Source organism: Notamacropus eugenii, chromosome 3 (assembly GCF_028372415.1).
Source record: "Notamacropus eugenii isolate mMacEug1 chromosome 3, mMacEug1.pri_v2, whole genome shotgun sequence".
Classification (NCBI taxonomy): Eukaryota; Metazoa; Chordata; class Mammalia; order Diprotodontia; family Macropodidae; genus Notamacropus; species Notamacropus eugenii.
Window position 1 is genome coordinate 232,239,119 of NC_092874.1, and position 21,605 is coordinate 232,260,723.

General features: G+C 41.7%; 1 protein-coding gene across 1 annotated transcript; it reads right to left on the minus strand.

The window, feature by feature from the left end:
- Nucleotides 1-447: 447 nt before the first annotated feature.
- Nucleotides 448-21,242, minus strand: SDR9C7 (short chain dehydrogenase/reductase family 9C member 7). The gene is made up of 4 exons (XM_072655090.1): nucleotides 20,820-21,242; nucleotides 14,779-15,037; nucleotides 13,307-13,470; nucleotides 448-1,539 (listed from the first exon to the last, which is right to left on the minus strand). Exons 1-4 carry the CDS (start codon nucleotides 21,118-21,120, stop codon nucleotides 1,319-1,321), a joined length of 945 nt encoding a protein of 314 aa, XP_072511191.1. The 5' UTR covers nucleotides 21,121-21,242; the 3' UTR covers nucleotides 448-1,318.
- Nucleotides 21,243-21,605: the final 363 nt, after the last annotated feature.

The window sequence follows — 21,605 nt, forward strand, 5'->3', positions numbered from 1 at the left end:
ACCTTACTAAAAGTTTTCAGGTTAAGTCTAGAAGACCATTTGTTATTGTATAGGGTCAATTAGTTTACTCTCCTTATTTTATAGCGGAATTTGGATTAGATGGCTACAAAGATCCTTTCCTGTGCCAAAATTTGGTCCTTAAAGTGTTTATAAGGCAGCTAGGTGGTGAAATGGAGAGTCAGAATGGAGCTAAGAGGAGCTGATCCTCTTCAGATACTTACTGTGACCCAGGCAAATCACTCAATCTCTCTCTACTTTGGTTTCCTCATCTATCAAATGGAATTGTTCACGGGACCTACATCATGGGATGGATGTGAGAAGTCTTTTCTGAATCTTAAAGGGCTATACGATGCTAACAATGAGAAGGTAGCTTCTTGCCAGAACATTCTAATTAGTTATTTTTATTAATTTGGTTTGCCTCAACATTGACTCCCCTAGACAATAAGGTCCTCAAAGGCAGAGATTGTAAATGTTTATTAATATGCATGGCATTCATCTACTGAGTAAAACAATGGGAAATTTTAGGGAAATCATTTCAAGATTTTCACTTGGATAACAATCTTGGATATGATGATTGCGATGTTGTCTCACAACTTCCAATTTGGAGGATTAGAGGAAGAACTTTTCCTTATATTCAAAGACCAAAAATAGAAAATAGACATAAAAATAATTATATCTTATTGCAAATGACTCCCCATAACTTCCTCACCATTCTTTAGTTTGGAGAATTGGGAACTGATTATATTTACTGGCTAAATATTTGGAAGGAAGTCCTTGTCCTCGTCTTGACTTTGGCATTGTGTGTCAGCAAAAATTTGATGAGATCGAGTTGCTGATGGTCTTGAGGATGCAATGCAACTGGGTGTAATGGAAAGACCCCTAACTATAGAATCTGAAAACCTAGATTTGGAACCTGTCTTTGCTACTATCTAAAATGTGCAATGTTATACAAGTCACTTCAGCTTTCTGAGTCTCAGTTTGCTTATCTGTAAAATGGAGAGGGTAATACTTTACCATCTTCCTCACAGGGTTATTGTGAAGAAAGTGCTTTGTAAACCAAGAAAATACTATGTAAATGAAGGTTGTTATTATTATTAGACCCTTGTGGTTTCCCAGCATCATGATGGGGTTTCTGGACCTGGGAACATTATCCTAGGTTTGCATTAAGCATTGGCTTGGTGAGAGAAAGCTCATTGTGAAGGACATAAAAAATCCTGTGAAGGGAAGTTTCAGCTGAAGAAAATGGCTTCTCACACTAAGCCCCACTGGGACAGACTCCCATGCACCTTACCAGACCCCAGTACCCCTTCTCAGTGTCTCATAGGGCACGGCCCGCTGGCTTTGGGAGGTATCGGCTCAGAATGAAGTCCGTCAGTGGTGTGGGGAAGCTGGCCAGCGGGATGTAGAGGAGTTTGGCATCCAGGCCAGGATTATAGCGGATCCGGGGACTTCGAGAGGTAAGGGCGTGCTCTATACAGTCTGTGACCTCACCGATTTTCGGTTCTGCCAGTCTGGTCAAATTTTTTAAGTTTTTGGTGTCTGCGTTAGAGGACAAAGAAATTCAAAACATCAGTGATTCTACATAAAAATGTCTCCCTCTCCTGACATCTCCTTTGATGCCCATCTTTTCTAATTCTTCTATGAGATTCTAAGACCCTCTGCCAATTATTCCCCCATGTCTCATTATTATTTCATTTATTCATTCAATTAAACATTAATTGCATCCCAGATATGTGCAGAGACGCTGAGAAGAATACGAAGGGAATGAAAAACAGTGACTCCTATCCTCAGATGAGTCTATTGGAGGAGACTGGTCATATTACACATGAAATCATGATAAATTGATCTGAAATCATATGGCCTGGTAAAGCCCACTGTTTCAGGCACCCTTAGTCAATGCAGCTCCCAAGTTTCTGCTCTGCTCCTTGCCCCAAAATGACCTTGGAAAGATCATTAGACCTCTCTCAACCTCTATTTCTTCATCTGTAGATTGAGATCCTTATCTCATATTTTACAGAAAAAAAATTGGGATTATTTGCTATGAGTTCCTTCTTCCTCATCTTCCATCATTCATATGTCCTCTTCCACTATTTATTTCCTCCTTCATCTCTGTCTCACATGATGGGGTAGCCTTTTTCCTTACCAAGGTTAACCCATTCAAGTGACCCTATTCCATCCCATTTCCTCCAACAGATTGACCCCTATGTCATCCCCACTGTTTCACTTATTTTCAATCTCTCCTTCTCCACTGGCTCATTCTTTACTGCTTATAAACATGTCTCATCCATGGTGCAAAAAAAACCCTCATTTGATCCTTCCTTCCCCACTAGCTCTCATCTTATATCTCTTCTGCCCTTTGTACCTAAACTCCTCAAAAAGGTTGTCTACAGTAGGAGCCCTCCCCTTTCCTCTCAGTCTTTTCTTACCCCTTACAATCCAGTTTCTGACCTCATTATTCCACCAAGACTGCTATCTCTGAAGTTCCCAGTGATCTCTTACTGCCAAATCCAATGGCCTTTCCTCCATCTGCATTCTCCTTGATTTTCCTGAAGTCTTTGACACTCGTCATCTCCTCATTGATACTCTTCTCTCTAGGTTTTCATGACCCTGCTTTCTTCTGGTTCTCTTCCCACCTGCCTCATCCAGGTCACATCCTCTAACTGTAGGTGTCCCACAGGTTCTGTCCTGGGCCTTCTTCTCTCTCTGTACTGCTTGGTGATCTCATCAGTTCCCATGGATTTAATTACTGTCTCTATGCTGATGATTCTCAAATTTACCTAACCTCTAATCTACTAACCTCCAATCTCATTGCCTTTCAGAAAGCTCAAAGTGGATGTCCAATAGACATCTTAAATTCAATATGTCCACAATGGAATTCGTTATCTTTCCCTCTAAACCTCCCCTTTTCCCTTCTTCCCCAACTCCCTGCCACTTTCCCTATTCCTGTAGAGGGCAAAAACATCCTCCCAGTCCCTCAGGCTTGAAATCTAGGTACCATCCTTGACTCCTCACTATCTTTCACTCCCCTCTCCCACCTCCTGCTCCCTATCCAATCTGTTGCCAAGACCTGTCAACTTCACCTTTACAGCCTCACTTTTATATTCCCTTTCTCTCCTTTGATATTCTCACCACTTTGGTCCAGACTCTTATCACCTCACCCTTGGACTATTGCTATAGCCTGTGGGTGGATCTACCTGACCCAAGTCCCTCTCTACTCCAGTCCATTCTCCATCCAGGCACCAACATGCTTTTTCTAAAGCTTAGGTCCGATCATGTCATGCCCCTACTCAATAAACTCCAGCATCTCTCTATCACCTCCAGGATCAAATGCAAAATCCCCTGTTTGGCATTTAAAGCCCTTCATAACCTAGCCTCCTCTTACCTTTCCAGCCTTCTTAAATCTCCCCATGATCCAGGGACATTGACTTATTTGCCGTCCCAAGAACATGACATTCTATCTCTTGGCTCCAGGTATTTTCTCTGGTTGTCTCCCATGCCTGGAATGGACTTCCTCCTCATCTCTGTCTACCGCCTCCTCTGGTTTCCTTCAAGTCCCAATTAAAATTCCATCTTCCCAACAGGAAGCCTTTCCCAACCTCTCTTAATTCTAGTTCCTTTCCTCTCCTACTTATTTCCTGTTTGTCCTCTATATAGCTTGTTTGTACATATTTGTTAGCTTGTTGTCCCCATTAGAATATGAGTTCCTTGTGAACAGAGATTATCTTTTGTCCCTTTTTGTATCCCCAGTGCTTAGCACAATACCTGACACATAGTAGGCACTTAATAAATGTTTATTGACTCACTATAAAATGAGGGGCTTGATGGCCTTACCTGAGAGGGTAGGGAGAGCTTTGGGACAATTGAGGAAACAATGATACAGAATGGTAACCAAAAATACTTAAGATTATATAAGAAGAACAGTTTTATAAAGGACATTGATAAGTTGTAGGACATCCAGAAGAAGAGGATTAAGATGGTAGAAAGTGTCATGATCAAGCCTTGCAAGGAAGACTTGAAGTATCTGTAGATCTTCAGATAGGAAGATGCTTTCACAGATGCGTTCAAGTATATGAAGGGTTTGCCCATGGAAGAGGGATTAGAATGATTCTACTTGGCCTCAGAAGGTAGAATTAAGAAAGTTGAAAAATTTTTCCAACAATTAGATTCCATCCAAAAATGGCATGGGCTCCCCCAGGAGGAAGTAGATTCTCAATGGAGTTCTTCAAGCAAAGGCTAGATGATCATTTGTTTGATACAGTAGATTACAGAGAGTATTCTCCTTTGGGTATGGGTTAAGTATCCAGGGTCATACAACTAGTAAGGAATAGGATTTGAACTACATCTTACTGGTCTTTGTGCTCCTTTCCACTCTAAAATCTGGGTTCTATGGTCATCTAAGGACTCCTCTCCCTCTTCATAAATCTCCCCACAATATTCCCTGTTCTTACCTATAAAGCAGCTTCCTGGGTCTTCCAAGGGTCAGTAGAAATCTCACCAATGTCTCCACAGTTTATTCTATCCCCACATCTTTACAACTTCCCAATCCCCATTTTGTTCCAGCTCACATACTTCTCCTCAGTTCTGATTTTCACATACTTTCCAGAACTCTATTGCTACCACTTCCCAAGAACCAGGTGAAGGAAGCACCCTACTTCTCTATGTTCAGACTATCTCCAAATCTCAGTCTCTAAATTTTAGAGCTTCCCATGATGATCCAGGAATCAATTAGTCCAAAAACTTTATGCACTATGTTGAAGTACAGCAGCACTTTTTGTTGTAGCAAAGAACTGGAAACAAAGCAGATGTCTATTAATTGGGGGAGTATCTACATAAATGAAATGGAATATCAAGAAATGATGAATACAAAGAATAAAGAGAATCATGAAATGATTTCTTTGAACTGATGCAAAATGAAGTAAGTAGAGCCAGGAAAATTATATACTCAAAGACTACAAAAATGTAAATAGAACATTAATAAAAACAATTGAAACTGAATACTGTAAAATTATAATGATCAAGCTTGGCACCAAAGAAAAGATATGACATCCCCCCTCCTTCCCCACCTTCCATTTCTTGCAAAGATGGGAGGACTGTGAGTGTAGAATACCACAATTTTTTTTGTAACCTGGTTAGTTCTGCTGAACTTTTAAATACCTCCTTTAAGAATTCTTTATTATAAGAGATGAGTCTCTGGGAGGGAAATAGTTGGAAATGTAGGTGATATGAAAACAAAATATATTAATAATTTTTTAACAAAGGAAATCAATTAGTTCAATCCTTTCATTTTACAAATGAGGAAACTGCAGCCCAGAGATTTAAAATGGCCTGCCAGAAATCATGAGAATGACTGTGGGCCTGTGATTTTATTGGTGTAGAGAACTGTGCATTAAGAAATTCCCTTTCCTACCCCTATCCCCCTCTGCAATTTATAAACACTGAGGGCTGCCTGGGGTTTGGAGAGGTTAAATAATTTACCCAGGGTCACATAGTACCCATGAGAGGCAGGATTTGCATTTGAGTCTTCCTGACTTCCTGACTTCTGATGAGCTCTTTGTTCAAACACCATGCTGGTTTGGTCATCACCAGCTAAGGACAGCATTAGAAATGAGTGGTGTCTGGGGAACATTGTACAGGGTATAGCTGTCAGCAGTTTATTGCCATCCTGAGATTTACAGAACAAATAAGATGTGATTTTAAAAAATAAGTTACAAAGATCAAACCAGAAAAAAATAGAGTGTTTTTCAGTATAAAAAAAGATGGTATTTGAGAGATGGCTTTATGAAAGGAGACATCAGATGACCATATCGCTGTGTCATTTGAACTATAAGTTCAGTGAAAAGCATTATGGCACAGCACATAGAGAACTGGTCTTTGAGTCAGGAAGTCCTAGTTTCCAGGCCTGCCTGGGACAGTTATTGGCTGTGACCATGACCACTGAGTCATTGAAGTCCTCAGTGCCCCCAGAAGATTCTCTAAGATGGTAGTTACAGAGGAGTTGCCGATATCTTCACCAAAGAAATCACAGGTTCACATCAAATACCTAACAACTTCAACTTATGTTTTTAAAGAAAAATATTTCAAAAATTATGAATGTATTCAAGTCAAATACTAAATTACTTGCCCATTATTGTTCTATAGTGAACATTAGTGAAAATCATTGCACCAAGAAGCCTCACTTCTCCTGCTGAGGTTCCAAATACATATGGCAGAGCAAAAGGTCATGTGGAAGGCTTGCCAAATAAAGATTTGCCAGGCTTAGTTAGCAGAGTCTAGGAGAAACTGACCTAGCTCATAGCCGTGGTCCATTTTGAATGATCATGCATCATTTGGGGAAACTTGTCAATCAGCCAATGAGAATTTATTACATGTATTATGTGCCAAACACTATGCAAAACTATGGAGGTATAAATATTTGGAAACAATCCCTCCTCCCAAGAAGTTTACATTCTACTAGGGAGGCAATATGGATTGATTTATTCATGATAGATAGATTGGTGTATTGATTGATGTATTCGGATGTGTATATAAATGAATATATAGAATAAAAAACAAAATAGTTTGAGAAAGAAGGTCTTCGCAGATGACAAAATCAGGAAAGGCTTCAATAAGAAGAGAAGGCTTGAGCTCCATCTTGAAGGAAGACAGAGATCCTATGAGGTAAAAGTGAGAAAACAGTGCATCGTAGACATGGGGGCTGGCCAACATGTAAGACTAGAGAAAGGAGATGCAGTGTGGTGTGTGAGAAACAGAGAAAAGTCCAGTTTGACTGGATTGCAAAATATGGAAGGAGGATTATAGTACAATAAGGCTGGGAAGATAGGGTGGGAGAAAGTATAAAAGGTAAACAGAGAAGTTTATATTTTATCCCAAAGGCAGTAGGAAGCCACTAGGATTTAGGAAACAGGGGAACGACATGGTGAGATCTCTGCTTAAGGAAAATCACTTTGGTCACAGTCAGGTGAGAGCAATTAGGAAGGTATTTTAACAACCTAGGGAAGAGGGGATAAAATCCTAAACTAACTTTTTAGTTGTGTAAGTAGCTCCTTCAGAAGAATAATGCCAAATATCTGTATGGTTCATTATAATTTGCAAAAGCTGTCATATACATTATCTAGCCCCTCTGGACTTCAGTTTCCTCATCTGTAAAACAGGAAGACAAGACTAGAGGACATCGGAGGATTTTTCCAGCTCTAAGCATATGACTCTTGAATTCCATTATTGGCACCATTCCACAGATGAAGAAACTGATAGGTGAACATAGAGGACACTGGATGGTTCTATTGACATCATATCAGGAGTGCTAAAGTTCAGAATGGGATGAGGTTGACTAGGTAAGTTGAACTCAGCAAAGAATTAATTTTTTGGCTCTATAGAGAGAAAGAGAAAGAGAAAGAACAGAGAAGAAATAGTACTGTTGCTTGAAATGGATGGGACCATAATAGCTGACAATAGAGTGAGAGTAAGCAGGGCTGTCTATTTTTTTCTTCTTTTTTCTCAGCTGAAGAGACTTCTACTTTGGAAATGACAAGACAAAAATGGCTAATGGGGAGTTTAAAAGTGGAGAGAGAATAAGAGAGCACCTAGATGCCCTTCATGAATTCAAGTCACTTGGCCCAGAAGAACTCCATCTTTGAGTATTGAAAGAATTCATAGATATGATGGCTATACCACTGTCAATGATGTCTGAAGAAAGACGGTGGAAAATGGAAGAAATACCAAAGGATGGAAGAAAAAGAATAGTGTCTCAACCTTTGGAAGAGGGAAGGTCTTCAGATTATAAACTAATGAGCTCAACTTCATTTCCTTTGAAAATTCAAAATTAGATTATTAAAGAGATGCTTAAGGAACATCTACAAAGGAGAGGAAGAACAACTAGGTGGCGCCATAGTGCATAAAACACTGGGCTTTGAATCAGAAGACTCATCTTCCTGAGTTCAAAATTGGGCTCAGACACTTGCTATGTGAGCCTGGAAAAGTCACTTAACCCTGTTTGCCTCAGTTTCCTCATCTGTAAATGAGCTGGAGAAGGAAATGACAAACTATTCCAATATCTTTGTCAAAAAAACCTTAAATGGAGTGAGGAAGAGTCGGACATGCCAGAAAACAAGGAGTAAGGAGAGGTCCTACAAAACCAATATTTACTTTAAAAAAACCCACATTACTGAACTCCAGATCAGTGGTGTGTTGTAACTAATTTACCTAGATTTAACATTTGATAAAATCATCATGCTATTTTTGTGGGGAAAAAGATAAATTCGATGATAGTGTGACCAGACAAGTTGGATGGGCAGATTCAAAGAATAGTTGTTAAGGTCAGCTTGACAGGTGGTTTCCAGGGGAGCGTCTCAGAGTTTTGTGGTTGGCCTTGTGCTATTTAATATTTTTATCACTGACTTGGATAAATAAAAGAAAGGTGGACTTATCAAATTTGGGGATAAGATGACACAAAATCAGGGGTGAGATGGGGTGGATGATGAGTAGGATCCAAAAAACCCTTGACAGGCTAGAGTATTGGGCTGAATTTACAAAGAAAACAATATGGAGGAATGAAAAGTCATGGTTTGGGGCTGAAAAAATCAACTTCACAAGACTGGGGAAGGCACAGATGGATGCCAGAATGTCTGGTAAAGTTCTAGGGGTTTTAGTTACTGAAGTGAATATAACCTTAGGCTGCACTGAGAGGCAGTTTCCAGGAAAAAGGAGGTGACAACAATTGCTCTGTATTCTGCCCTGGCCAGACTTTATCTGGAATATTGTCCTGGGCTCAAGGCACCATGGTTTAAGAAGGACTTTGATAAACTGGAGAGGAGGAAGAGGAGAACAGTTGGAATGGTGGAGAGGTTGAAGGAGGCAGGCCAAAAGAAGAGATCACTGAGGGGAGTGGTGTCAGGGGGGAAGATTGAAGCTGCCTCTTACTATTTAGAGTTCTCATGCCGAAGAAAGATTTGACTTGTTGTCTTTGGGCCCAGAGCACAGCTCTGGTGCAGAAAGGTAATTACAGGTTTGGTGTCAAGGAAAAACTTCCTAACCATTTGAACTATCAAAAAGGGGAATAGGCTGGGGTAGCCAGGTGGTGCAGAGGACAGAGCACTGACCCTGGAGTCAGGAGAACCTGGTTCAAGTTCAGTTTTAGATTGTGTGACCCTGGGCAAGTCACCTAACTCTGATTGCCTCCCCTCCAAAAGGGGGAGGGGAATAAGGTATCCTAGGATGTGGTGGGTTCTACTTCACCAGAAGTCAAAAGCAGAGGCTGTAAGAACATTTGGTGTGGATAGAGAGAACAGAGTTTTGGACTTGGAGTCAAGAAAACTAACTACATGACCCTGGGCAAATCACTTCCTCTCTGCCTACCTCAGTTTCCACATCTGTAAAATGGGGATAATAATAGCACCTACCTCCTCGGGTTGTTGTGAGGGTAGAATGATATAATATTTATCAAGAACTTTTCAAAACTTAAAGCACTATATGAATATTCTTCTTCTTCAGTATTCCTTTCAGGTATTGGCTGGACTGGTGACTGAAGTTCCTTCCCCCTAAAATTCTGTGATTCAATGACTCTGATAGTTAACCTGTCAGACAAGGCACTGTGTGCTGAGACACAGTTATGCAGATGAGTTCCTGCTTTAGAATAGCTGGGAGTACATGGGGATGGCTTAGAGATGAAGTATTCCCTCCTTCATTCAAGAGTATTTACTGTGCTATAACTGGAACGTGATAACATGTTAGATGCCTCTCAGAGGAACCCTAAGTTCTAAAAGTAGTGCACTTAGATGCTAGCTGAAGAGAATCCAGGCTGTCCTAGGGTGAGGACATCTCCGTTAGCCATGGAGATGGTAGGAGATCAAGGTAGGTGTGTGGAGGGGGTAAAGGGATTACCACAAATAGAACAGGTCTTTTTATGAAATAGTTTTGTTCATGTTTCATACTTGTGATCTGCCCAGTGTTCCAATATTGCACCTTTGTCACCTATTGTGGAAAAGTTCTTTTGTGTTGCTGAATTTTAATACAGTGCCTTTAGTTCTAGCAAGAGTTTTCCCCCATGGCCCCACCATTTGTTATTGTTCAGATTTGTAACCTGTGTCTCATTCCAATTCTGTTCCATGAAGAATGGAGACTATTTCTGTAAAATGGAAAAGTGCTTTTGTGCTATCAAATCTCCGTGACTCATCTCATTTGTTTAAGTGGCAATCATTTTCATATTTAGCATACAGAATGGTATGGAATGTCTAGGAAAGTATCTTATTAAAATAAATACTTAGAATATGAAATTGCCTGCCTGGAAACATGGTAGAGAAGTAGGAAGACTCACTAGATTTAGAACCAGAGGACTTGGGTTTAAATTCGGATTCTTCCTTATTACCTGTGGGACCTTGGTTTCAGCATATATAAAATGAGGGAACTGGGTGACATGGCCCCTGAGATTCTTCGACACTATGACATCTGAGGTCCCTTTCAGTTCTAAATGGGTATTGCTGGATCTTTTTCTCAGAAAAAGCCCCCCACTTTAGCTTCCTCTCTGTGGGAGGCTGAGAACCCCAGAATCTTCCACAGAGGGAGAGAGACAAATGAGAAGTGAGGCTTCACCCCATACTCTCCAGGACAGGGAGATGCCAGGGAAGCAGAACTTCCTCAAATATGCTCTGGAGCAGAAAAAAAGGAGCTCTGTCTGCTGCTGACCAAGGTTGGCTGCCTCCTGCCCTTGGGAATGAGACTCCCTTGTGGTCAGGCAGGTGACAGAAGATGGGCAGCTATTTTCCTTGGTGTTGGTTTTTCTGGCTTCTTTGCCATAAGACCAAAATAGCCTGGGGTGTGGCAGCTGAAAACAAGCACTATCAAGGTGATCCAGACACTGTAGCAGCAACCGTATCTGTAGGAGATTAATAATAGCTAACACTTAAATAGAGCCTCCTATGTGCCAGACATCGTGCTAAGAGCTTTATAATTGTCATCTCATTTGATCCTCATAACAACCCTGGGAGGTAGGTGTTATCTTTATCTCCATTTTACAAATGGGGAAACTGAGTCAAACAAAGGTCAAGTGACTTGCAAGTGTCCAAGGCTAGATTTGAACACAGGTCTTCTAGACTCCAAGCCACCACTTAGCTGGAAGATTCCAGTTTTTGAGACTGGCAGCTATTGGGAATTGGAGATTGGGGAGTGGTTTTTCCCTCTCCTTTTCTCCTGCTATAGTCTAGGATCCTGAGGCGAGGCCCTGGACAGATCCCCTTCCTGGATCCCTTTTGGGCTGTGTGTGTTTCAGGAATCTCCTTCCTCCTCATACATATCCCAAGAGTACAATCAGGAAATGTACTAAAAGCAAAGCAGGCAGATAGCTCCATAGAGGAGGACTTGACCTATTTCCTTCTATTTTTCCTATGTCTGACAAATTATGCAACCATAATATATAAGTATCTGAGCCTTGGGGGGTGTGTGTGTGTGTGTGTGTGTGTGTGTGTGTGTGTGTGTGTCTGTGTGTGTGTCTGTGTATGTGTGTGTGTGTGTGTGTTTGGGGTGGGTGGTGATGACATGCCCAGAGAAAATAGATTATGAGTGTATAATATTGTGTACACAGTTGAATAGTTACTATATCCATTGATTTTTTATTTTGTTTGAGTTCCCAAGGTTCTGTCCTTGGCTTTCTTCTCATTTATTTCTTTACTGTACTATCTCACTTGATGATCCCATGGTTTCAATGATCATCTCCATGCAAATGATTCTCTAATTTATATAGCCAGTCCTCGTCTCTCTCCTGAGCAATAGTCCTGTGTTACCAGCCACCTTTTGAACATCTCAAGTTGGAAGTCCTGTAGGAATATCAAACTCAACAAGTCCAAAACAGAACTTGTTATCTTTCCTCCCAAACCTTACCTTCTTCCCAACTTTCTTTTTACTTTCAAGGATGGCAACCTTAGTGCCATCCTCAATGCCTAACTCTCATTAACCCCGCCGAATCAATCTGTTATCAGATATGGTCATTTCTACCTTTCATATATATCTTTCATATATGTCTCTTTGTCACCACTCACATGGTCATCACCCTGGTATAGGTCCTCCATCATCTTTCTCTTGGATCATTATAATGGCCTTCTAATTGGTCTCCCTGTCTCAAATCTCTCCTCACTCTAATCTATCCTCCGCCCAATCGTTAAAGTGATTTTTTCTAAAGCTCAGATCTGATTACATCATCTTCCTACTCAATAAATTCCAGTGACTCCCTATCACCCACAAGATCAAATACAACTCCATGCCTTTGACCTTAATGTCTCATTGTTGAAATTCTCTCCCTCTTCACTTCCTTTATGACTCTGCTCAAATCCCACCTTCTGCAAGAGGCTTTTCCCAGTCTTCTCCTCCCCAGATTCCCAGTATCTTGTATGCACATAACTATTTGCTAGTTTCTCCCCATTCGACTGTGAGTTCATTGAGGGTGGGGACTGTTTTTATTTTTCTTTCTATATCCAGGGCCTGGCACTTAGTAGTTGCTTGATAAATATTTGTTGACTTGACTTGATTCTGCTTGAAGACTTCTAAAGTAAGTGACTCCCACACTTCTCGAGACAGCTGATTCCCCTTTCGAACAATTCTAATTATTGGTAAGTTTGTACTGCCTTAGAGCCTAAATTACCTCCTCCCACTGCTTCTTTGTTCTATCCTCTGGGGACGAATTCTTTTTCCAACATAACGTGGTCTACCAATGATTTTGTTGGATTACCTGACTAGTCAATCAGTCAAAAAGCATTTATTAAGTACCGACTAGTTGCTAGGCAACTGTGCTAAGCCCTGGGGCACTGTTCTATTTTCTAGGGTCCTCATTATGGCCTCTATCTTCAATTCAAATCTAATTCATTTGTAAGTCATGACGTCACCTTCCTGATGTCTTTGCTCCTCTTTGAATGAAAGACAACAATAACAAATCTTCATCCCATAACCTAGACCTCCCAGAAGGGGATGGAACGAGAGGAGGGAAGACATAGTTAAAATGATTCCTTCATGCTTTAGCTGTTTGAAGTACAAGGGATGCCCTGGCTGATATAAACAATAAACAAACCTGAGGTCCAAGTCTATAAGGTCAAGATTACATATACACGCCACAGGCTACCCATTTATGATTTCCTTTCCTCTTTAAGGCTCTCCCCAAGTTCTTTCCATTCCTCTTTCCTATACTTGTTTAAAAATGTTGGAGGAGAATTGAGTGATTTGTGCTGTCCAGAAGACTCTCACATTTGCAGTGCTGCTCCCCATCATTGTCCCTCCTTCTTGTTCTGTCCCATCTCCTGTCCCTGCCATATTGAATGGCGGTACTTACAAAGGTAGTAGTACTGCTCTCCGTAGCTATCCTTGGTCTCCTGGGGCAGCCGCTCCCATAGACGTTGCATGCGTTGTTCTATGTCCTCCTTGCCCAAAATGGAGGTCCGGTAGTTTCCAGGCTCAATGACGCAGACTTTCACCCCAAAATAATAGAGCTCCCTCCTAGTAGGAAAATTATGAACTTAGCTCAATGTGACTCCAGTTCCAAAGACTTTCTAGATTTTAGCAGGGACAATTGTGTGTGGGAGGGTGGGTGTCAGCTTCTCTACTCCCTGATACCCATGTTCTCCAACCAGGTAGAATTAGTACCTAGCGAGTTTCCTAAAACACACACACACACACACACACTGAAATGCATGCAAATGACCCTTTCTTCCAGTGCTTAACCACTATTAGCAATTAGAATAGGCAGGGTCATCAGGAATAAGAATTAGTTACTATATCCAAGCCACCCACTCTGGATCTCCTACACCCAACTTCCTTCCAGTTTGAGAGTTTAGAAAGGAATGACTGTGAAAAGAAATAGAATTGTGGGAGTATAGTTTCTTCCTTATACCCTCACCTCCCAAAACATATATTGAAGGGTAAGTGAGGCCATCCGTATCTCCCCTGCCCTGATCCTTTATCTTGCTTTCACCGGATTCTCATACCATGCTTCCTTCCTTCTAGTCATCTGCCAGGATGCCAGGGCTTAGCCAGCACAGGCGTCTTGGTATCTGCCCCTCAACTTCATGCCACAGTGCCCCCCTCTCTCCAGCACTTTATCTTTTTCTAAGGAACAGTAACCAAGTCAGTTCCATCATTGCTACTAGAAAATACATGAAAAAATTGTCCTACAGCTTCACTCAATCCCTGGGACTTGCCTACTTCCTTTCCCTAGCCCCCATCCTCATAAATGTTGTATTGTCCTTGTAGAATGTATTCTCCTGGAAGACAGGGACTGTTTCATTTTTGTGTCCATATCGCCAGTGCCTGTAGTCACTAAAGCAACGCCTGCTCACTGATTGAAGCTTGATCTTTTCAGTATGCTGGCTGAGTCTTCTACTAGATGGAGTACTTTCTCATGCTGGGACATCTATGGGAAAAAAGATAGCCCAGTTCTCCTCAACTTCACCCTCCGCTCCCTGTTCTGTTTGAACATTAGAAGTTCCCTCACTGAGGGAGGGATACAGGGTAAAATCTAAGTGATTAAAAAACAAAACAAAATAAGAGATATCAACAAAGACCTATTTTTAAAAAGAAAGGTCTTTCATTGAGTCCAAGCTTTCCTCTTCTGACTTGGTCCTGCACAAGGAGAAAACAATGAACCACATTCCTCCACAGATGCCCCTTTCAGAGCTTTTCAGACTGGACTGGAATTCCCCCTCAGTTTGGGGCTGATGACCCCAGGGGGAGCCTTCTTTTTCCCACTTAAGAAAGGACAAAGCAGGGAGTAAAGTGGGTTGGGTAAAAAGAATGGGGTCCCCTCACCTGATGCTGTCAGAGAAGGCCTCCACACCAAACTTGGAGACACAGTAACCACCGCCAATGACTGCCACTCGGCCCCCAGAGCTGGACATGTTGATGATCCTGCCCCGGGCCCTCTTGACCATTGGCAGCATGTTCAGGGTCACCTCAATCAATCCCACCAGATTCACATTTATCACCTTTACAAAGTCATCCTTGGTCAGCCACTCATTGGGGCCACTAGGCAGGCCGATTCCAGCATTATTCACCAGACCCCAGAGCCCTGAGGGAAGGGAGAAATAAAAACAGAAGAAAAATGTTTGTGGGATATGCCAACAGATCAGTGATTTCATCAGTATAAGGAAATTCTTAGCAATCTAAGCTGTTACCTAATAGATTAGTCTTAGGGAGTCACTTTATTTGTCTAGTCATACAACTAATGGAAGAGGGAAGATTTGAACCCAGGCCTTCCTGATTCCAAGTCCATATTGCCCCTTAATGCATCATAGAACTACAGTATAGAGTTGGAAGGAACTTTGAAGATCACCTAGTCTAACTTCCACATTTTACAAATGAGAAAACTGAGGTCTGGGAATTTAAACCCGGATCCCAACCCAGAGGCACTGCTCTTTCTAGTAGATATGAATTTATATGTTAATATAGCATCTTATGACGCCTCAATCCCCAGCACCTCCCCACAAAAACTCACATTTCTTCTACTTTACAAAAGACTTCCTCAAACATTATCTTATTTGCTCCTTCCTGCAACTCTGTGAGATGAATCGTTCAGTCATTTCAGTCATGTCTGACTCTTCATGACCCCATTTGGCAAAGATACTGGAGTAGTTTGCCATTACCTTCTCCAACTCATTTTACAGATGAGGAAACTGAGGCAAACAGGCTTAAGTGACTTGCCCAGGGTCACATAGCTAGTGTCTGAAGTCAGATTTGAACCCAGGAACATGAGTGCCTTTATGTGCTCATTCCACTGCACCACCTAGATGCCCTGAGAGGGGTATATAGTAAGTATTATGGACATCCTACTATAAGTGGTTGCCCATAATTTGGGGAATAATTCTGGTATATGAATGTAAGGAAATTCAATATTGCTGTAAGAAATGATGAAAGTTTTAGAGAAACCTGAATGACTTGATGCAGGGTGAACTGAAGTAACCCAGGGGAACAATTTATATAGTAACAACGACATTACAGTGGATATAGCACTGGCCCTGGAGTCAGGAGGACCTGAGTTCAAGTCCAGCCTCAGATGCTTACTAGCTGTGTGACCCTCAGCAAGTCATTTAACTGTGACTTTCTCCTAAAAACCAAAAGAAACAAAAAATAACAACAGCATTGTCAAGACCAATAACCTTGAGAGACTTAAGAACTCAAACTAAATGCAGTGAACCATGGTGATTCTAGAAGACTGTGTAGGAACCATCTACCTACCTCCTCACAGAGAAGTGAAGGACTCAGGGAGCAGAATGAGACGCCAACTTTTTGGACATGGCCGATGTGGGAATTGTTTCACTTAACGTTGCACATTTGCTATAAGGATTTTTTGTTGTTGTTGCTTTTAATGGAAGGAAGAAGGAAATCACTTTTTTAAAATATAAAGATGAGTTTTTAAAAAATTAAAGCAATGGAGACAAAGCAAGCTTTCCAGCATAGTGGAAAGAGGATTCAAATTAGTGCTGGAAGACATGGGTTTGAATCTTTACTTTCCCACATCTTGGCTGTCTCACCAACGGTTCAGCTAACCTCCCTGTCTGTGTCTCAGATGCCTCATCAATAAAATGAAAATTTTAAAAATGTGTTTATCTCATGATACAATTCATATTACCTAACTGGTTCTTATAAAGAAAGTTCTTTCTTAGGTACTCTAATTGAATGAAATATTATTATTAGTATTATTGGAGAGATAGTAGAACTTTCAGACTGGCCTTTACATTAAACCAATGGCCGCAGTTTTGTGGCAGAGTAGGAGGAAATGGGCCAGAGATCCCAGCCTTTTTTCTTCTTTTCCATCCAGTTCTATCCCTGTTATTGATATCAAATCCACTGACATTGAAAGTCAAATGCTAATTTTGCCACATTATTTAAATGATTTTCTAGCTATTCTTGGATAGGCAAGTTCCTGAGGTTGGTCAATCAATCAATAAGCAAACATTTATCCATAATAATAATTAGTACTTTGAGGTTTGTAAAAGTATTTTTAAAAAGTCATCTTATTCTCACAATAACCCTGGGAGTTATGATGCCCATTTTACAGATGAAGAAACTGAGACCGAGAGAAGTTTAATGGCTTGCCCAAGGTTCCATGGCTAGCTTGTGCCAGAGGCTGGATTTGAACTCAAGTCTGTCCTGACTTCAAGTTGGGTACTCTAGTCACCAATTCACCTTCACTTAAGTACTTAGTACATGCCAGATGTGCTAGACCCATGAGAGGAAAAAGACAAGAATGAAAGAGTCCCTGGTCTCAAAAGGCTTCTATTCTATCAGGTAGGAGTACAGACCACTAGGGCTCAAGTCAAGCTATAGTAGTTCCTACCAAAAGATGACAGTTCATGTGTGGGCATGGTAATGGCTTCTAATCAGGCCTGATAAGTTAGAAGAGCCTTTATCATCAGCTGAGGAGCGGAGGGATCACTCATGGTGGCCACAGCTCAGAGGGGTTTCAGATTAGAAAGGTAATATCCACCACAAAGGTAATATCTACAAAGAAAATATTATTGTAATATGTAATACTAAAATATTACAAAAGTAATATGATGAAATTGTGGGTTCGTATGAAATGTCCCACAGATAACAATCAGATTCATAGACTATTAGAGCTAAAACAGAGGTTATCTTAATCTAGGTTCCTTCTTTTATAGATAAGAAAATTGAGGCCAAGAGAGGGAAGTGACTTGTTCAGGATCACATTTGGCAGAACCAAGATTAGACTCTAGGTCTCTTATTGTTCAGTCATATCTGGCTCTTCATGACCCCATTTGGGGCTTTCTTGGCAAAGATACTGGAGTACTTGGCCATTCCCTTCTCCAGCTCATTTTACAGATGAGGAAACAGGGTTAAGTGACTTATCCGAGGTCACATTAAGTGTCTGAGATTGGATTTGAACTCAGGTCTTCCCACCCATACTCTATGCCCTGTGGTGCCCATTAGATCTCTATGGATTCTCAATTCAGCACTCTCACATTGCCAGTATGAGTTAGAACTTGAATCTACCACTCTCATCCATGACAAAGAACACTTACTTTGGAGTCAGAAGACATATGTTTGGAGGTCCAAGTTTTACCACTTACTACCTGTGCGACTTACTCTAAATCACTTACCCTCTCTGGGGCCTCAGTTTCCTTATCTGCAAAATGACAGGATGACCTTGAAGATCCCTACTAGCTCTAAATCTATGGTGCTCTGATCTCTTTTCACCTCAGAGGTTCCAATTGCTCCTGACCTTGTACCTGTAGGAAAATGAATGAGGCTTTCACCTCCCACTTGGCTACTAAAACCTCAGCCCCTCTATTGAGGAGAAGGTGGTCCATGCTTGGGGGACATAAAGAGTGTTCCCACTTAGAATGAGTTCTACTGTCTTTACCAGTTAGGCAGAGAGGTGGCTAGGATTCCTCCTGGGTCTCTTTAAAGATGCAGACATGATTCATTTTTGATAATGTTATTAATAATAATAGTTTTGCTAATGAGAGACTGTGGCAGAGTTGAATAGACGTCTGATCTTACAGTCAAGAAGACTCTGGACCATACTGTCTCTGTGACCATAGACAAGTCACTTAATCTCTCAGTTTCCCAGACAATTTTCTAAGACTCTTGAGTTGCAGGCCTGCTTTGAGAGAAGATAGTTCCTCACTGGAAATCTTTTGTGTCAGCAAGGTCATAGACAAAACCCATAAAAACAAAACAATTTATACTAAAAACTTATTTTTGTTGTTGTTCAATCATGGACCCCATGAACCATACTGTCCATGAGGTTTTCTTGACAAAGATTCTAAAGTGATTTCCAATTTCTTCTCCAGTGTATGAAGGTAAACAGAAGTTAAATGATTTGCCCAAGGTCAGATAGCTAGTGAGTATCTGAGACTGGATTTGACCTCAGATTTTCCTGACTCCAGGTCCAGGTCCATTGAGCCACCTAACTGCCTCCTTAAAAAAAAACAAATCCATTTTAGGTAATGCCTCAACATTTACAAAATGCATTTATAACACTGTGAGGTCAATAGCACAAGAATTATGATCCTTATTTTACAGGTAAGGAAACTGGAGTTTTGAGAGGTGAATTAGCTTGTCTCTGATCATATAGTTAATGAGATTGGTGCCTGTTCCCACACAAACTTCCTTCCTCCCACCCTATCCCACCCTTGGCACATGCCTCTCTCTGTCTGGAGAACCCTCCACCCATAAAGAGATCCTCTGGAGACCCCTCTTCTCTGAGGGGAAGAGTCCAAGAAAGACCAGACTGGTAGAGCTGACTACATTTCTTTTGTCTGGTTTGTTTCAGGTCATAAGGATACAGCCATAGGATACCTGCCATTATTCAGCTACCATCCTCTAATCCCTGGGCCCTATCACCAGGAAGACTATATTTTCCCCCACATTGATAAGGACTGTGGGACTCAGGAGTTGCATACTACAACTCAGACTTGACAGAGTTAATCATTACCACGAGTGCCAGGAGGCAGGGCGAGAACAGGGTGATGAGACCTTATGCAATTCAGGGGAGACAGAGGAAGGAAAAAAGACGTTTGTCCAGGCATGAGTCACAGACCAAAGTAGGAGCAGCACCCACAAATCTAGTCTTCCACAACCTGCTGATTGGTCATTTCATCCTGGTGCTAACAGAGACTTGTGTGTATGGGTAGATATCAGCACCTTGGAGGTCATGACACACTGCAGACTCCCCTCTTAGCCTCTCAGCTTTTGAGACTTGGACAGTTGTCATCCCTCCCCCTGCCTCCACACAGGATGTCTCCTTCTTGGGCAACTCAGACATAGTATTAGCTTTTTCCTCCATGTTACAGCCTTGGGACTGAAAGGAATGATGGAAAGAAATATGTTCTTATTAAGTGCCTACTATGTACCAAGCATTGCTAAGCACTTTATAAATGTTATCTCATTTGAGCCTCACAAAAACTCTGGGAGGTAGTTGCTATTCTCCATTTTACAGTTGAGGAAACTGAGGCAGACAAAGGTTAAATGACTTTTGCCCGGGGTCACCCAGCTAGTAAGTGTCTGAGGCTGGATTTGAACTGAGATCTTCCTGACTCCAGACTCAGAGCTCTCTCCACAGCCCTCAATACTAAGACACTTAACTTCTAAGCCTGGCCAAGTATCTGTTCTTTTGACCTACATACAGGACAAGTCTTTCCTTCTCTCTTCTGTTGGATAGGAAGAAACAAAACTCCTCTCCCTATCAGCCCTCTAATCTGAGGCACATAGAACTAACCTCTTTGGCTGAAGCTCAGACATGCCAGAAAGAGAATTACATTTTCGATGGTAGTAAGAAAGTCTGGGACTGGCCACCAGGAAGAATTTCATGAAAAGAGCTGTCAAAGTGTCCAAGAGGCACTATGTTCATGTGATACAATGGAGAGAACAACTACTCTGAAACTTACAAGTATGTAACTTGGGTAAGATCCTTCAATTTTTTGGGCCTCAATGTCCTCATTTGTAAAATGAGGTGGTTGGCATGACTCTACAATGCTATGATTCCAGAAACAGCACTGCCCCACATACCTCCTGCCCACAAGTGAACCAGGGCCCAGCTGGAAAGTGAAGGGAGGGACAGTTTGTTCTCTCCAGATCCTTCTCTGCCTCTGCTACCAAGAACATAACTAAAAAACTACATGCCTTAAAAACCAGCCCCCTGAGAGCTCTAGAAATATTTTCATCAGAGCCAAACTTTAAAGATCCATACCAGTTCTGCTCTTTACTCGCTTTTCCAACAGAACTGCTAAAACATGAGGAGAAGGGCGGGGGCAGGGAGGGGATTGATGGAGAGGAAAGGGGAAGGAAGGAGAGAATAAATCAAGAGAAGTTAGATTGCACCACACCTCGATCTCCCACTTGGGCATTCACCCACTGGGCTGCTGCCTTGATGCTCTCTGTCTTGGTGACGTCCAAAAAGGTGATCTGTAGCCGGTGGGAAGTTGCCCTTTGGAGTTCCTGGGCTCCCTCCTCAGTGAAGCAGGTAGCCAGTACCCGCATCCCTCGCTCATCCAGTTTCCGAGCCAAAAGGCTCCCGAAGCCAGAGTCACAGCCGGTGATGAATACATACTTGTCAGAGAGGTTTGGGACCAGGTTTAAGTTCTTTAACCATCGGTACAAGAAAGAGATGTCCATGATGCCACCCATGATGCCAGGGGCTCAGGGGAGAGGGGGCCCCAGGGTCTGGAGACAACTGGAGGTTCTGGCCCAGGGAAGTTCACCCTGGGCTCTCTGGAACACACCAAGGAGACAAAAAAATTACCCTCCTTTTCAACTCCTTGCAACAGATACTATTGGGCAGGCCCCAAACATGGGTTTTTTTCATAGGCGGGTACCATTGGCAATTAACTTTGATGCAAGAAATTCAAGTCTGACTTGAATCCCTGTCACCTCTAATGGCATCTCCCTCCTTATCTCCCCATTCCTGATGCTGGTGGCTGCTGTTTTTGAGAATCCTTGGGACATTAGTGGTGACAGACAGCTTGGGTAAGGTCATGAATGTGTGGGCTCTCTACTCTTGTGGAGTGAATAGGGCAAAAGTGTGCATAAATTTCCGACTGTCTGCCATGTCCAGCTGGCCTACACTACTTGGTGTGAGCTCAGTGGCATCATTATGAGCAAGTAATTATGAA

Bases quoted from the DNA above. Each gene is read 5' to 3' on its own strand.
- SDR9C7 (XM_072655090.1), bottom strand. From the start codon at position 21,120: ATGGGTGGCATCATGGACATCTCTTTCTTGTACCGATGGTTAAAGAAC. The intron at 15,038-20,819 runs GTGTGGTGCAAT...CCCTTCCCTCAG, and splicing joins TGCCCAAGTGGGAGATCGAG to GGCTCTGGGGTCTGGTGAAT. The intron at 1,540-13,306 runs GTAAGTACCGCC...CCTCTAACGCAG, and splicing joins AGAGCAGTACTACTACCTTT to ACACCAAAAACTTAAAAAAT.